The sequence below is a fragment of the Pseudochaenichthys georgianus genome, chromosome 11, assembly GCF_902827115.2.
Source record: "Pseudochaenichthys georgianus chromosome 11, fPseGeo1.2, whole genome shotgun sequence".
Taxonomy (NCBI): domain Eukaryota; kingdom Metazoa; phylum Chordata; class Actinopteri; order Perciformes; family Channichthyidae; genus Pseudochaenichthys; species Pseudochaenichthys georgianus.
In genome coordinates this window covers 30,300,068-30,317,505 of record NC_047513.1, presented here as the reverse complement: position 1 = coordinate 30,317,505, position 17,438 = coordinate 30,300,068, and the positions used below count along the sequence as shown (strand labels likewise).

The 17,438-nt window shown below is 45.1% G+C and overlaps 1 protein-coding gene across 1 annotated transcript; it reads left to right on the top strand.

Moving 5' to 3' along the window:
- Window positions 1–5,330: 5,330 nt before the first annotated feature.
- txlna (taxilin alpha) lies at window positions 5,331–16,567 on the top strand. Its single transcript, XM_034094201.2, has 11 exons — window positions 5,331–5,441; window positions 6,256–6,688; window positions 7,968–8,231; window positions 8,776–8,867; window positions 9,086–9,256; window positions 10,552–10,746; window positions 13,624–13,743; window positions 13,829–13,903; window positions 13,999–14,091; window positions 14,179–14,274; window positions 15,301–16,567. Exons 2-11 carry the CDS (start codon window positions 6,265–6,267, stop codon window positions 15,610–15,612), a joined length of 1,842 nt encoding a protein of 613 aa, XP_033950092.1. The 5' UTR covers window positions 5,331–5,441; window positions 6,256–6,264; the 3' UTR covers window positions 15,613–16,567.
- Window positions 16,568–17,438: the final 871 nt, after the last annotated feature.

The window sequence follows — 17,438 nt, the reverse complement described above, 5'->3', positions numbered from 1 at the left end:
GAATTGCAATGTTAAAAAAAATCTCTATATATCCAGAAAAAACAAACCGTGCATCAACCAGGAAAACATTTATATTTCTAACCCAAAATGCACTCCTATTCACAAAAGTGCCAATCCGACCAACAAAGACTGGAGGTTCTCGTGTGTCTGTCTTTGACTTAGAGATTTGTTCTTCTTTCTATCTTTTATTTACTTGAATGTGCACACGTTTTGTGCAGAACATTGCTGCTCTATTTTCCTTATCTTTCAAGTTACATTATTTGCCGTGCTTGCTTTGGAAAAGTGGCATGCATTACCGTGGGCGCCTGAAAACAAAGGAATTGAATTAAGGCAGTGTAATTATCTGGAAAAGGGGAGGGGTTACTCGAGTAATTGCATAAAAAACGGGGCTTTCCTCCCCCCCCCCCCCGCTCCTCCCCCCCCCCCCCCCCCCCCCCCCCCCCCCCCCGCCGGCTTCACTGTGCAAAGCTAAGCATTGATGTCATGAGGTGAAAAATATGAACTGATTCAAAGATATTGCGGCCCCTCTGTGTGTAGAGAAACTGCGCTGATAGAAATGTACTTAGACGCGGCACGTGATGCAAGTTGTGGAATCGTAAGCGACTATCATAGCAGACAAATGCAGGTACTGACGTGTTTTGTCATAGTTTACCAAAGTGTTGTCATCCTGAAGGCTGGTTGAATTGATCTACTTCTTGTTTTCAAAATTCAATTGATGTAATTGGCTTCGTTTCAGTAGAAGCTGCAATAGCTCAGACCCTCTCGTCTCAGTTTTCTCTCAAGTTCAAGTACTGTTAAGGGAGTGAGAGGAATCTGCAAAATGATCCTGAAGACTGCAGTAAATATTGTCCTAAATCCCCCCCCACCACCCACCCCCCCCCCCCCCCCCCCCCCCCAGAGAGGCAAAGACCCCCCCTTGCTCTCAGAGGCGGAGCTAACAGAGGCACCTACTTGACTTTTTTTTTTTCTAACATAACATCTGGGATTCAGAAATAGTGATTTACATTAAAAAGTATTATAAGTTAAACTATATGTATGTTCTGATACATTGACAGGGATTCAGATGCAATTCTAATCACTTCTGAGAAGTGGAGAAAAAGCCTCGTTGGAACATGTCACAGGAAGTAAATATATAAAATAGGAGGTGAGGAGCCAAGCCTTTTCTGCTCAGGATTTTCTGGGCTATATTTTTGGATAATTGTGTTGAAAGGTTTGTCCTAGTCAGGCTGCATGATCAGGACCCTTGTTATCTTAAGGGGAATGAACAGACATCACTAAATATCTCAAATCTGACTTGTCTTCCGTCCGAGAAGCTGTTCATGTCTTTATCAAAATCTAAAGCCACGCTCGGCTTGGTCAAGTAATGTTGCTTCAAATGTTTACAATGCTACATGTTTGTAAAAAATATCTTTTCATATGCCATCACTGACCAGTCCTCTGCTCTGGTCCTCTCATTTCTTTTACATGTATTTATTTACGCTATTCTTGTTTATGATTTTCCGTTTTGCTCAAAATGACCCATCTTTAAAAAAGAACTGTGACTTGACTTGACTTTACCGACGGTATGAATGAGTGACGAGAAACGTGTACACTTCAACTGAACATGACACACAAACATGAACATACAAGAAACGGCAACAATATAAAAAAATGTAAAGGAAAATATATTGAATTTAAAGTTGTTCAGTGGAAATACTCTACAAAACAAATAAAGTTATGTTGCAACCCTTTAAAGAAAATGCTTCTTCTTTCATTCCTGCCTGAAGATTTGTTCATGTGTTACAATATATAGCTTTGGACCGACGAGCGGCTATCCATGGCTTTCCTTAGTTTCAAGGTGGGCACTACCATGCTGGAAATGAAGCATTTGTGTACAAAGATTCTAAGTGTGAGTCCTGATATGAAGTTATTTGATGTAACATTTGAATGGATACCTGTCCTGGCCGTGGAATGACGGATCAGCTTTTTACTCTCGCAAGGATCCTGGAAGTACGCTTATCCGGTCTACATGTGTTTTGTAGACTTGGAGAAGGCGTATGACCGAGGTGCTGCGGGAGTATGGGGTGAGGGGGTCTCTACTCAGGGCCATCCAATCTGTACTCCCAAAGCGAGAGCTGTGTCCGGGTCCTCGGCAGTAAGTCGGACCCATTTCTGGTGAGGGTTGGCCTCCGCCAGGGCTGCGCTTTGTCACCAATCCTGTTTGTAATATACATGGATAGGATTTCGAGGCGTAGTCGTGGGGGGGGGTCTGCGGTTCGGTGGACTAAGGATTGCACCACTGCTTTTTGCAGATGATGTGGTTCTAATGGCTTCATCGGTCTGCGACCTTCAGCTGGGATGAGGATCAGCACCTCCAGATCTGAGGCCATGGTTCTCTGCAGGAAACCGATGGACTGTCCACTCCAAGTAGGGAATGAGTCCTTAACCCAAGTGAAGGAGTTAAAGTATCTCAGGGTCTTGTTCTCGAGTGAGGGAACAATGGAGCGTGAGATGGGCCGGAGCAGCGGGAGCGGTACTGCAGTCGCTTTACCGCACCGTTATGACGAAAAGAGAGCTGAGCCAGAAGGCAAAGCTCTCTGTCTAGCGGACCATTTTCATCCCTACCCTCACCTATGGTCATAGTGACGAAGGGAACTTCGTCACTATGGACTGACGGCTTCAGGCCGGGTAATAGGGCACTTTATTAGCGTGATTGCACAGTGTATGTTGTCTGTGACTGATGATTGGGTGCACCTGGCCCTCTCACCTGTGTCTTGTTGTGCTGATTAGAGTATGGAGTGTATTTAGGCTCTGTTTCCCTGTCTGTTGAGAGGCTGGGTGTGTGTGAGAGATCCTTGTGGCTGCAGGATGTGGACAAGGAGAACAGCAGGATTGAGGCTGTGAACTTTGTGCCCATGTTTTTAATAAATGCCCACGTTGGGTTATATTTTTGGACATTCTACCTCTGCCTCCTTGCTTGGTCTGGGCCGCTCAACGGTCAGCTTCACATTTGGTGTCAGAAGTGGGATTCGACCAAGTAAGGAGGTGAAAATTACGAGAGGGAAGAAGAGGGACCAAAGAGAGGAACCGTGGCTGGGGGTGGCTATGCCTGGAACGGACCAGGGGGCCACAGCTGTTGAGGCAGCAGGAGACGAGAGACCAGCAGGAGGAGCAGCGTTTGCAGGCCGAGGAGGCGGACCCGGACCCACGAGGAGACAACGGCTTCACTGGCCCCGCTGGGGGTGGCGGAGGAGGCGACGTTGAAACCGGGTGGCTGACTGGTTGTCCCGAAGCCGAGACGGTAAAGACACTGTGCTTCCTGGGGAGAGGGGGAAGGACATGTGACGAAGGGAACTTCGTCACTATGGACTGACGGCTTCAGGCCGGGTAATAGGGCACTTTATTAGCGTGATTGCCCAGTATATGTTGTCTGTGACTGATGATTGTGTGCACCTGGTGTCCTGTGTTGTCTCCTCCCCTCTCACCTGTGTCTTGTTGTGCTGATTAGAGTGAGTGTATTTAGGCTCTGTTGCCCTGTCTGTTGAGAGGCTGGGTGTGTGTGAGAGATCCTTGTGGCTGCAGGATGTGGACAAAGAGAACCGCAGGATTGAGGCTGTGAACTTTGTGCCCATGTTTTTAATAAATGCCCACGTTGGGTTATATTTTTGGACGTTCTGCCTCTGCCTCCTTGCTTGGTCTGGGCCGCTCAACGGTCAGCTTCACAGTCATGAAGGATGGGTCATGACCGAAAGAACGAGATGGGTTTTCTCCGCAGGGTGGCTGGCGTCTCCCTTAGGGATAAGGTGAGAAGTTCAGTCATCCGGGAGGGACTCGGAGTTGAACCGCTCCTCCTTCGCGTCGAAAGGAGCCAGTTGAGGTGGTTCGGACACCTAGTTAGGATGCCACCTGGGCGCCTCCCTAGGGAGGTGTTCCAGGCACGTCCAGCTGGGAAGAGACCAAGGGGTAGACCAAGGACCAGGTGGAGGGATTATATCTCTTCGCTGGCCTGGGAGCGCCTTGGGACCCCCCAGTCAGAGCTGGTTGATGTCGCCAGGGAAAGGAAAGTTTGGGGCTCTCTGCTGGAACTGCTACCCCCGCGACCCGACCACGGATAAGCGGGAGAAGATGGATGGATGGATGGACCTGTCCTGATTTAAAGCTAACAAATCAACATGCTAAAAATTCAAGATTCAATGGTTTATTGTCATAACACATACACTCCGGTGTAATTGTGTAATGTATGAAACACTTCGATCACAGGTTCATTAGCAGTATAATTGACAAGACATAAAAAATATACATATATAAAATAACAACAATCAAAATGAAGATAGCCAAGCTCACGTGTTTAACGGTCTTATCGCCTGTGGGATGAAACTGTCTCTGATAACACAACCACACTCTCAGGGTACCACAGGTTTTATATAAAGATATATATATTCTATATTTTGTATTATTATATTTAAAGGAAAACATTTAGTCTAATGTGCCCCATGAATTAAACAAATGATAAATAAACAACAATGTCCATCAGGTTGGATATCAAAGAAATGTATGCATGTGCACTTTGACTAATAATACAAATTGTGACTTTTAAATTGTCTGGCAGATTTCAAGACTGAAGAACAATAAGAAACAATTGGTCTGACTTTTCCCTTAGTCACATTAAATATAGATTTTTGGCAATTGGAGCAATTTCTTATGTTTTAATTGTTTTACATTTATTACCGAAGAGGATTAGGGCCATATGAAAACGTTTTTTTGGGGATATGAAAGAGAAAAATGTTTTTTGTTCGTTCTGAGATTAAAGTCCATCTCCTTAATCATAATCATATTTCTAATTGTGCTTATATGTCACTTTGGGTTCACTGTGAAAGTGTAGGGTTGTCCCTAAGTCCCGATGTCACATCAGTGTCACAGCGATGTTTGTCTCATTTGTTTCATATCAATTTGATCAAGAAATGTTTCCACAACAGGTTAAATGTAATAAAGTACATGTAATGTAACCATTTTAATTCTTAAATGGCTTGAATTGTACCTTTAGCAACAACAACAAAAAGCTTTTGAAATGTAGCTCGTTCTGTCGTTAGTCTGGCACATGAACATCTTGGTCATGTTGTCATGGGAACACAAAATCAAATGACCTGGCCCAGGACCCAGCAGACTGTTCAGGGTGTGTCACTTAGGGACTTCATGAGATAAAATAAAGGCTAAAGCTGTATAAGGAACTTTCCAGAACATTTAAAGTTCATGACCCGTGTCACGCTGGGTCCTTACAAAAGTATTTTCGCTTGACTCATCGCTTTGAGTAATTTCTCTATAATTCCTGTAGATGGCAGCAGGGCATCAGGCAGAGAATGTACACGAAGAAGAATCCAAAGTTGTGACCGGAAGTGTTTTTTCTGCCTCACGCTGTTGTTGATGCTGTTCTCACATTAGCTATTTCCTCCTTGAATCTGAAGGTAAACAACTCCCTTATGCACCCAATAGCGGGATATAATTCAGAGGAAAACACAAGTACAGTCCGCCCTTTGTTTTTATATATCTTTGTCATGTTTATATGAGCTAACTGGCGGTCGTGGAAGCTAATATCTGTTAGCCGCATCTGGAGCTAGCGAGGTTAGCGTGTTCTAGCTAACGCAATGAGAAAGCTCGATAGCAGGTGGAGAAACGAAAGCTAGTGGCAACACTTGGTAGGAAATGTAGCTTAAACTTTCCGTGACATTTATATGTACACATGCCAAGCTAACACTGGTATTATAAACGTGTGTACAGGAAGCTTTTCTAACGAGAAGGTTAAGTATCTAATGAGAGAAGTTAGAACATGTCTAAGTTAGCTAACTTCTGTTCAAATAATCACACCAGAATTATGATTGGTTGGCACTGCTATTAACAATCTTAACTCCTAGGCTTCAGTCCAGCTTGAACCAATACTTAGAAAGCAGTTACTTCATGTTAGTATGTCAAAACTGGTAGGTTGTTAATAGGTGGTGGAAGAAGTTGTGATTACTTAAGTAAAAGTAGAAGTACCAGAGAGTGAGAATACTATCATATGTATTATAAGTTATGGTTATAATTATTGATGAGGTTAAGTTTGATCCAAGCTGTCAAAGGTGTTTTAATGACTGTGTATGCAGGGTAGCTTGTCAATGTTACTCCAGGTGTAACTGAAGTCTGTATATATGAATCAAAAGTAATAGTTCATGAACCCTTAATTATGGCCTTGCCTCGCTGTTATTGCCAGTATGACATTATGGTTTGTTCTACTTGTTACAGATACCAGAGATGAAAAAACAAGACACAGAAGAGTCTGGCACCCAGGGCAGTGAGGATCCAGCAACCGCAGGAGGGATGGAGGCACCTGCGGCTGCACAAGACAACTTAGACAGCCCGAAAGAGTCTGAAGTACAGCCACCACAGACAGAATCACGTCCTGAGGACACACAGCTACAGACGGACACACCTCAGCTGATGGACACATCACCTCAGGACACATCACCTCAGACGGATGCACCTCAGCTGACGGACACACCGCCTCAGGACACATCACCTCAGATGGACACACCTCAGCTGACGGACACACCGCCTCAGGACACATCACCTCAGATGGACACACCTCAGCTGACGGACACACCGCCTCAGGACACACCGCCTCAGGACACACCAACAAAGACAGACACACCGCAAGAGGATGAGGCGGGAAGTGAAGGTAGAGTCTGAATTATTTACATTGCAAACTGTATTTTCTAACAGTATTGACACTGTTACATGAGAACCATTGATAACATGACATAACAGTAGGGAGTTTTTGTTGGCGTTTTTTCCCTGTTTGAAAGGGTTCATTGTTTAATGATTGATATCGGATAGGAAAACAATTATGTTTTTTTTTAACATTAAAGGGCTTTTTGAAATGTTCTCATAGAGACCAAAAAAGTATGATGTAAAATGTGTTGAGCTAAAAATTAGCTTAAATACTTCCTGTAATATTCGTTGGTATCCCAGTTTGTTGAATTAGCCACTTAAAATGTAATAGTACGTCATCACAGCAAAGATGAATGGTTTGCTTTTTAGGTGGAGGTAATATCACATTTTTGCCATAATCGAGCAGCCCTACTTAAACTTGTGTTTAGGATTGCTTACATTACAAAAATGCATGTTGACTATTCATGAGAGTAACACATGCGTCACTTCTGGGCAAAAAGTACGGCTCCGCCCACTTTTGGGGGGGAAACAAAGCTGTCATTTGAACGGCGGTCAATACAAATTCTGAAGTTTTTGCAAATACGATCAGAAATTTAAGAAAACCGTGGATTTTTGGATCTTCAAAGAGCCCGATTACGATGCCCAGACAGGCAAACAATTACATGAAATCATTGGAAATCGACGGTCGGGCTCGATATATGGTTGAATATAGCTGTAGGCGATCGATGTCCATAGATGAGAGTAACATCTACGTCACTTTACGGCCCCGCCCACTTTTGGGGGAAATCAACGCTGTCATTTGAACGGCGATCGAGCCTGAAGCCACAGAGCTCCTTTCTTCTTAGAGGAAGTACAGAAACACGTAACTCTGGATTTGTTTTAATGTTTGAGGAGAAATAAACGACACGGCAGCTTGTTGGCATGATTAAAACTATTATTTTCCGCCTCGCTCGTGAGAGTAACAGCTGGAGAAATTACAGCCTCGCCTACTGATTATAATTTAACCATATATCGAGCCCGATTCTCGATTTCAAATGATTTCATGTAATGTTTGCCTGACTGGCCATTGTGATCGGGCTCTTTGAAGATCAGAAAATCCACGGTTTTCAAACATTTCTGATCGGATTGGCAAAAACTTCAGAATTTGTATCGTCCGCCGTTCAAATGGCAGCGTTGTTTCACCCAAAAGTGGGCGGGCCGTAATTTCCCCCCGTAAGTGACGGAGGTGTTACTCCCATGTATCGTGAGTGTTCTTAAAGGCCTTTCTCCCACTCCTCTGTGTGTAGTTGCCGAGGCGACCCTCTCTCAGAGTGACATGGCGGAGGCGCTGAGCCGGCAACTGGAGGACATCCTCAGCATCTACTGCCGGGAGAGCCTCTCGGAGGACGGCAGCACCGTGCCCAACGGCCAATCACACGGCCCGGTGCTCAACGGCCTGACCAGCGAGCGGAGGGGCGGTGGCAAGCCGGAGGGGAAAGTCAACGGGGCCGGTAACGGAGGGGAGAAGGAGCAGAAGAAGCCTCAGGACAAGAAGAAAGTGAAGGGTCTGGGTAAGGAGAAACATACGTCTCGACTTGACTTCATTATGTGTGGGTCATCGTATCAGACCGTGTGGTGGATGCTGCACAATGAACTTGAAATGTAAAGCATATTTGGAATGGTGGTGCAGTGATGAGGTATTTTTGTAGGCCCGAACCAAACACATATCACAGCAACTAAAAGAATATTGCTTTTATTTGACTTTTTAATGGTTATTTCACATTATTATTATTTGTTGTTGTTATTTTTTTGTAAGAAGGGGGAGGTCAAATGAGATGTTCTTCTCCCTGTTCCTTTCCACCATGCGCTATGAAAAAAACAACCAGTATAAGTGTACATGTTTTAAAATAACTGCCATGTGTGGAATAAATACATAAATATTAAACATTGTGTTCCCCTTAAGACGAGGAACCAGGAAGTGGTCATTTCCAGGTTTTAGGACACATTCCTGCACCACTCTCTTTAGAAACATAATCTGCTAAATACTTACTATTTCTGTTCAGTTGTCTAACGTGCTCGGTTATCCCGTCCTCTCTGGTTTCCTTTGTTCCGCAGGCAAAGAGATCACTCTCCTCATGCAGACTCTGAACACCCTGAGCACCCCCGATGAAAAGCTTGCAGGCCTCTGTAAGAAGTACGCTGAGCTGGTGAGTGTTTCCCGCTAACAGATTTCCTTTTTATTCAAAGGCGAAGTCAGCTGACCCTAACTCTGGTGGCGTCTATGGAGGGCTGCTCCATTAGGGCAACAATCATTATCACCATCAGTGTTTCCCACAGAATTTGATTCCCCCCCCCCCCCATTGAAACACCTTAACAACCTGTGTGTGTGTGTGTGTGTGTGTGTGTGTGTGTGTGTGTGTGGCAGCTGGAGGAGCACCGTAACACCACGAAGCAGATGCGGGTGCTGCAGAAGAAGCAGAACCAGGTGGTGCAGGAGAAAGACAACCTGAGGACCGAGCACAGCAAGGCCATCCTCGCCCGCAGCAAGCTGGAGAGTCTGTGCCGGGAGCTGCAGCGACACAACCGCACGCTGAAGGTACCGGAACACCCCCCCGTTAGATACAAGGGATTCAGGGGGATACACACAAAGTGCTGAACCGTCAAATAAACAAAACAATCACACAGCTCACACATCTTACAACAAGTACAAGTAAAAACAATAGACAATTTAAAAGATGTCAATACGCTTATTCAGGGCTCGACATTATAAATGGCCCGCTGGCCCGGAAGCACTATTTAGACACCCCGGGCAGCATAACGTACTTTCCACTTGCCCGCTCGGGCCACAATTCCTGTGGTATTGGTATTTTGACAAGCAATTTAGTTAAACTGTTTCGTTTATTAACGCTACAACATAGCGTTTCGTGAGGCGGTTATCGTTGTTGGGTGAAAAGCAAACGGCTGCGGAGCTCAGCACGAGCAGGCGCTCCTTCACTACAGACTATCGCGCCACCAAACCATTCGCCAAATGTTTTGAATACCAGCGGTAACCGGCCAAGCGCCGGGCAAAAAACAATCTTCAAATAAAAGAAAGTCACCGGAGGAGATAAAGGAGAGTGACAGGGAGCATGAGAAGAAGAGGGAGAGAAAGTTTCAGCTTGATCGATGGAGTTGGCTGCAGTGACGCGTCCTAAAACCCTTTTATAATCTATCGATTAGATTTATGATTCGAACATTATAAAAGTAGGGTAGACATGTGGAGATTATCCGGCTGAACAAAACGTGCATTTATCAAACAGGTTTGTTTTCCACAGACCTTATTTCCAGCTATTTTCCAAAACCCTGTGGAGAAATCCCGTTGCTTTCTGTGGAGGGAACCAGCAGCTACTTCCTGGTTTCAGGACGCGTCACTGCACCTCTCTATATGATGCCAGTATAAACAAGGTCTTCTGTCGGCTCTGTACATCAATGCCGACCTATGCTGACAGTAAGTGAAGAGTAGAAAATATAAAGGTATTGGCGAAATGTCCCAGCAGTTTAGGATAATGAAGGATCTAATCAAATCTATTACATATAGCCATTACATGTCTAACTCCTAATGACAGGAAGGCAGAAAGTGCATTATACGTATATGTGTTCATTTTCTTCATTATTAGTCGATTCTCTTTGGGCGGATGCTCCACAGAGGTTACGATGGTGGGCCGTGGCTTTTTACCCTTGATATCGACCCCTGTGTTAGTCCTCCGATTAGCTTTCTTCATTCGATGCATTTACTCCAGGTTTTAGACGGGTTTCTTTGTGCAGTACAGAAAGAGTAAGCTTCCCACAGTATAATTGGGCAACGCTACATAAACAATCCTTCTGCACACGTTATACATCTTCCACCTGCAGGAGGAGGGGGTGCAGAGGACGCGTCTGGAGGAGGAGAAGAGGAAGGAAGTGACCTCACACTTCCAGGTGACTCTGAACGACATCCAGGCTCAGATGGAGCAGCACAATGAGAGGAACGCCAGCCTGAGGCAGGAGAACACGGAGCTGGCGGAGAAACTGAAGAAGCTCTATGACCAGTACAAACTGAGAGAAGAGGTGAGTGCATTGTGGGAGCTCTCTGGAAAGGTCACATCGCTGTGTGGCCCTGGCTCTCAAAGGAGCACCTGGAGATGTTGCTTGGTGCGCGTCCTTAAAATGAAATGAACCGTACCTTTTGAGGGGTACTTGACTTTATGAACCGGGGGGGGGGGGTGCGCTAGTGAGCACGCTCATGAACTGTTCGCCCGTGCCTCGCAGCAGGGTTACTGTGCGGAGCGCACAAAGCAGACCCTTCACGCGATAGCGAGGGATCCCAGATGCCGTCGTGCTCGCGGGCGGATTAAAAAAATTAAACCTAAATAGCTCGCAAATTATACTTAATACCAGGGCGTTAATAAACCTGGGCGGCCTGCCCAAATAAAGTCTATGTGTGGGAAACCCTGATATCTTACCAGTTCTTATGCAACTCGCAAATATCTCTCTCTCTCTCTCGGTGCGCAAATGCACCTTTTTTCAAATGATCCGGTGCTCCTTTTTTGGCGGGGGGTGGGCATGCGCACCAGTTATGTGCAGCCCTGCCTATTATACTGTTTTTCATCAATATATTGACAGGCCGCAAACATCTAAACGGCGTATACTGCCACCCGAAGTCCCCGGACGGAAGTCCCCGGAGTTGGGGAAGGCTTCAGTAGAAGCTGCTGGGAGTCCCAGCAGCTTCTACTGAAGCCTTCCGAGTAAATCGCCAGAACGCCGACACCTCCTCATCTCCACCGCTCCCATGCTTTCTTTTGCGTTGCCATAAGTTAGTCTCTCTGCCTTTCTGCGCTGGGCGAATGCTAAGAATGCTAATGCGAGCAAATAAAATGGCGGATATTGGAACCTTTTTCTCCCCAGGAAAGTACCTGTACTCGAGCAGGGACTGAAAAGGTTCCTGGAAAAAAGTTCTAGTTCCAGATCTTTTTGGTGTGAACACAAAATCCCAGGAACTATTCCTGGGAAAGGTACTCCGGTGTGAAAGCGCCCATTGGTGCTCGAGGAGGAGATTCAGGTGATAAGGTGGGGGGGGTTACCTTGGTTGCTGATTGGCTAATGGTTACACGAGCCAAAAAAAATCGTGTGGCCAAAATCTGATCAGCTCATTTTCAGACAGGTTTTTATATAAATGGATCAAAAAGAGAGAGAATCTTTGTTCCTGAAACTTTCAGAGTCTCTTTCCACAGAGGGGACACATGTTGATGTAGAAGAGACATGGAGAAGAGGGGACACATGTTGATGTAGAAGAGACATGAAGAAGAGGGGACACATCTTGAAAGGGGACACATGTTGATGTAGAAGAGACATGAAGAAGAGGGGACACATGTTGATGTAGAAGAGACATGAAGAAGAGGGGACACATGTTGATGTAGAAGAGACATGAAGAAGAGGGGACACATGTTGATGTAGAAGAGACGGGAAGAAGAGGGGACACATGTTGACGTAGAAGACACATGAAGAAGAGGGGACACATGTTGATGTAGAAGAGACATGAAGAAGAGGGGACACATGTTGATGTAGAAGAGACGGGAAGAAGAGGGGACACATGTTGATGTAGAAGAGACATGAAGAAGAGGGGACACGTGTTGATGTAGAAGAGACATGAAGAAGAGGGGACACATGTTGATGTCGAAGAGACATGAAGAAGAGGGGACACATGTTGATGTAGAAGAGACATGAAGAAGAGGGGACACGTGTTGATGTAGAAGAGACATGAAGAAGAGGGGACACGTGTTGATGTAGAAGAGACATGAAGAAGAGGGGACACATGGTGATGTAGAAGAGACATGAAGAAGAGGGGACACATGTTGAAAGGGGACACATGTTGATGTAGAAGAGACATGAAGAAGAGGGGACACATGTTGATGTAGAAGAGACATGAAGAAGAGGGGACACATGTTGATGTAGAAGAGACATGAAGAAGAGGGGACACGTGTTGATGTAGAAGAGACATGAAGAAGAGGGGACACGTGTTGATGTAGAAGAGACATGAAGAAGAGGGGACACATGTTGATGTAGAAGAGACATGAAGAAGAGGGGACACATGTTGATGTAGAAGAGACATGAAGAAGAGGGGACACATGTTGATGTAGAAGAGACGTGAAGAAGAGGGGACACATGTTGATGTAGAAGAGACGTGAAGAAGAGGGGACACATGTTGATGTAGAAGAGACGTGAAGAAGAGGGGACACATGTTGATGTAGAAGAGACATGAAGAAGAGGGGACACGTGTTGATGTAGAAGAGACGTGAAGAAGAGGGGACACGTGTTGATGTAGAAGAGACATGAAGAAGAGGGGACACGTGTTGATGTAGAAGAGACATGAAGAAGAGGGGACACGTGTTGATGTAGAAGAGACATGAAGAAGAGGGGACACGTGTTGATGTAGAAGAGACATGAAGAAGAGGGGACACGTGTTGATGTAGAAGAGACATGAAGAAGAGGGGACACATGGTGATGTAGAAGAGACATGAAGAAGAGGGGACACATGTTGATGTAGAAGAAACAGGAAGAAGAGGGGACACATGTTGATGTAGAGAGACATGAAGAAGAGGGGACACGTGTTGATGTAGAAGAGACGTGAAGAAGAGGGGACACATGTTGATGTAGAAGAGACATGAAGAAGAGGGGACACATGTTGATGTAGAAGAGACATGAGGAAGAGGGGACACATGTTGATGTGGAAGAGACATGAAGAAGAGGGGACACATGTTGATGTAGAGAGACATGAAGAAGAGGGGACACATGTTGATGTGGAAGAGACATGAAGAAGAGGGGACACATGTTGATGTAGAAGAGACATGAAGAAGAGGGGACACATAAGAGGTGACCTTTTAAAGGTCCTAGAACTCAGAATAGTGTTTCCCGCATGTTGACGGCTCTTCGTCCCTCTGTCCGCAGCACATAGACAAAGTGGTGAAGCACAAAGACCTGCAGCAGCAGCTGGTGGACGCCAAGCTGCAGCAGGCCCAGGAGCTGCTGAAGGAGTCGGAGGAGCGCCACGACAGAGAGAAACACTTCGTAAGGATCCACTTAAAGACACTCACACAATACACGTCCTGGTGTTATGCTTTAATGTCCTGATCGTTTCCCCTCGTCTCCGCAGCTGCTGAAAGAAGCGGTGGAGTCTCAGAGGATGTGTGAGCTGATGAAGCAGCAGGAAGTCCACCTCAAGCAGCAGGTTTCCCATCAGTCTTTGCTGCTGCTTCAATAACTCCACTGTGATTGGCTCTTTGATATTATTGCATCCTAACTTGATCGAACCTGTCGTTGCAGCTGTCACTGTACACGGAGAAGTTTGAAGAGTTTCAGAGCACTTTGTCCAAGAGCAACGAGGTCTTCACCACGTTCAAACAGGAGATGGAGAAGGTGAGGGGTCTGGGGGAGTGTCAGATGGAGGGGGGGTGATTTGTGTCTACCTGTAGCTGGGCGTGACCGTCTTGTTTCCTCTCACAGATGACTAAAAAGATCAAGAAGCTGGAGAAGGAGACGGCCATGTACCGGTCCAGGTGGGAGAGCAGCAACAAGGCTCTGCTGGAGATGGCAGAGGAGGTACGGCAGTTCTTTGGTTTCTATTGTCCTGAACAGAAATGCTTCTTTGCACTGAATAGAATCGGTCAGTGTGGTGTATATTTTGGGGAACTTTAACTCCTGTCCTCCGGCGTCACGGAGCTCATGAAAAGTCCTAACTTCAACTCTAGTTAGTGCTTGTATATCTTCGAGCCTTAACTCGGCTGCATCTAGAAAAAGTAGAAATCCCTTTTAACCAGCGTATTTGATTTATTAAAGACAAATCAATTAGCATTAATTAACTTAAAGGTATCATGCTATTTTTAGGCTATAGCGTAGGTCAGATATATAAAAAACATGCGGGACCCGGCAGCTACTGTCTAAACTAAATGCTGCCGTGATGAAACGCCATATCATGGATTATCAAGGATTCTCTCTGAAACAGTCTGGAGCTCAAAGGCTTTCTCTCTTGCCGGTTATACCACAAGGTGAGTTCCTTTTTACTTCCTGCTTCTTCACACACATGCTCTCCAGTACAGGTTAGCTCGGAGTGTTAGCGATGCTAATGTAAACACCGACCATATTACGTCCAAAACAGTCGGGCATTGTTTCTGATAGCAACGTTTCTGATTGGGCCGTGGGTCCACATTTCAGATATTACGTCATATCGGACGCAAATCTGGATCAGCTCCGTTGTAGCCCCGTTTTTAGAGATGCATTTTGCACGATAGGTCCCCTTTAAAGTTACAGCATTGTCTGCACACACACATTTTGGATTCATGTGTTGTTTAATATAGTAAAAAATGGAGCGACGATACAAAGCTCAGTTTCTCCCGTGATTCGGATCATGTTGGAACCGTGATTGGAAATGTTAATAATAAACTTTATTTCTATAGCCCCTTTCATGCTTTCATTACAAATGAGGAACATAATTAAAATATGTAGAAACAATAAAACATGAACAGTGATATAACAAAAACTTATAAACCTAATATTAGCGTTTATCGTGAGTTGACCTGCAGAAATCTGACTTTTTTATAATTTTGCATTGGTGTGTGTTTGGTCCAGAAATCGGTGCGTGACCGTGACTTCGAGGCTCTGCAGGGTAAGGTCCAGCGTCTGGAGAAGCTGCGCCGGGCTCTGAAGGTCGAGCGCAACGAGCTCAACAAGAAGGTGCAGAACCTCAGTTGTCCAGAAGGTGGCGCTGCAGGAGCCCCTCCCTCAACCCCAGGGACGGACTCCCCCTCTCCCCCCCCCACGGACTCTCTCCCTGCCCCGGACGCCCCCCCCTGCTCCCACTCCTGCCACTGTGAGCCACACCTGGACACAGACTCTCTGCTCGAGGAAGCAAAGCCTCTGCCTGTCGCTGTGCAGGAATGAAGCGAAGCAGCATCAAAACCCCCCTACAATAACCCCCCCCCCGCGCCCCCCGCTTCCTCCTCTGCTGGAAGAAGCTGAAGTTAAACACTGGTCCAGAAACAGATCAGAAAGCAAGCTTAACTTGTGTCCTCCCAGCATGCACTGCAGGCTTTAGGACGGTGATGAGAAAATGCCTCATCTGTCACATAGCTCAATTACTGTGAAGACTCCTCGTTAAGATCACTGTTTAGTCAAAGCATTTACACAAACTTCTTTCTCCCCCAAATCCATGTATTGGTCTTTTTAATTCCCACAGGCAGGTACCATGAGCTACACCATGCTGCTGGTGGTGTATGGAGACATGGCTTCCAGTACACCACCGGCACTTCATTGAATCAAAACATAAATATATTAATAAGAGACGTTTTCAAGTTTTCTTTCTCCAACTTGACTTCCAAGTTTATATGAAGGCTGCAGTAATATCTTATCAAACTATCCGTGTGCATTTCAGTTGCTGTACCACTACACATTCCCTTTTTGACAACAGTGCTGCTTGAGAGGACGCATGCTAAGTAGGAATGTGACGAGAGGTCGTGTGTGTGTGGCCCCTCAGTCTCCTTTTGCATCCTCCTCTCTCCATGTGTTTTGGAAGGTGTGATTCACAGCTTCTAATTTCATGTTTTTCTTCCAGTTCTTTACTTTAATGTGAAGTAAATAATGTCTCCAGCCAATCCAAATTATAACAGAAATAATATAGGATTCTACACAATTATTAAAGGGCATTTCAGTTTGTTTTTTTCATTATTTGACAAGTTCTTGCTTGTCGACCATTTGAGGGAAAATGTTTTCTTGTTTGCATCACACTTATTCATTTCCGCTGTGTTTGTTTGTGTGTTCTGTATTTATTGTTTAATCATTATTTAAATGTATGTATCTTACAGAGCACCACTAAAAATAAACCTGTTTTTTATTCATTTATATTCGTGTTACTTTTAGGACCAAATGTTTCATTCCTAGCCTCTCGAAGATCGTGTGCGTGTGTGCGTGCGTGTGTGTGTGATTCATAGCTTCTAATTTCATGTTTTTCTTCCAGACCACTTGAAGTGTGTGTGGCTTTGATTGTCTCCTCGCAGCCCTGATAATTGCAGTAGCGTGTAATCAGGTTTCAAACGGAGAATGTTCGAGGACCTCTATGCAACGTTTGCCTTTTGGTCTTCACTCTGTGGCAGTCTCAACTCGACAAGCACTTAGCTGAGAATGTAAACTCATCATCTCCACTGTCCCGCATGGATGTAATAAACCGACGACATGTCTCACAGCAGAACCTTAGGATTACTAAACCTTGTTATCGCCTCAGCTGCGCGTCATACTTTCCAAGGAGCAGCGACCGAGCCATAGGAATAAGGAAATGTTATTGGCCTTTTGAATTGTAGTTTGACCCACATGTCAGTTTATCTTCAGACATTCTTATGTATTAATTAATATGTAGCATTAACAAGACATCAACTCATTTTCCAACGTCCCACAGATCAGACTCACTGTTTCTCTGCTCCTGTGTGTGGGGGGGGGGGGAGGTTCAGTGGCCGTGAGAAGGAACCAAAGATGTTTCCTTATTTTGTCTTTTGCAGTACTTTTATCTGGCTCTGTATGTTTTTGTTTCTTGTTAATAAAGGATGTAACAGTGTATATTGTGTTGCTGGACTTTTCTTGATAAGAAATAAAGCTGCATATAAAATGTGGTAACACTTTATATTAAGGTACATATTCACCGTTGTGTTAGCAGTATATTGGCTCTTTATTGCTCAGTATAGGGAGGCTAAAAAAAGAAAAATGTCACATAAACTTCT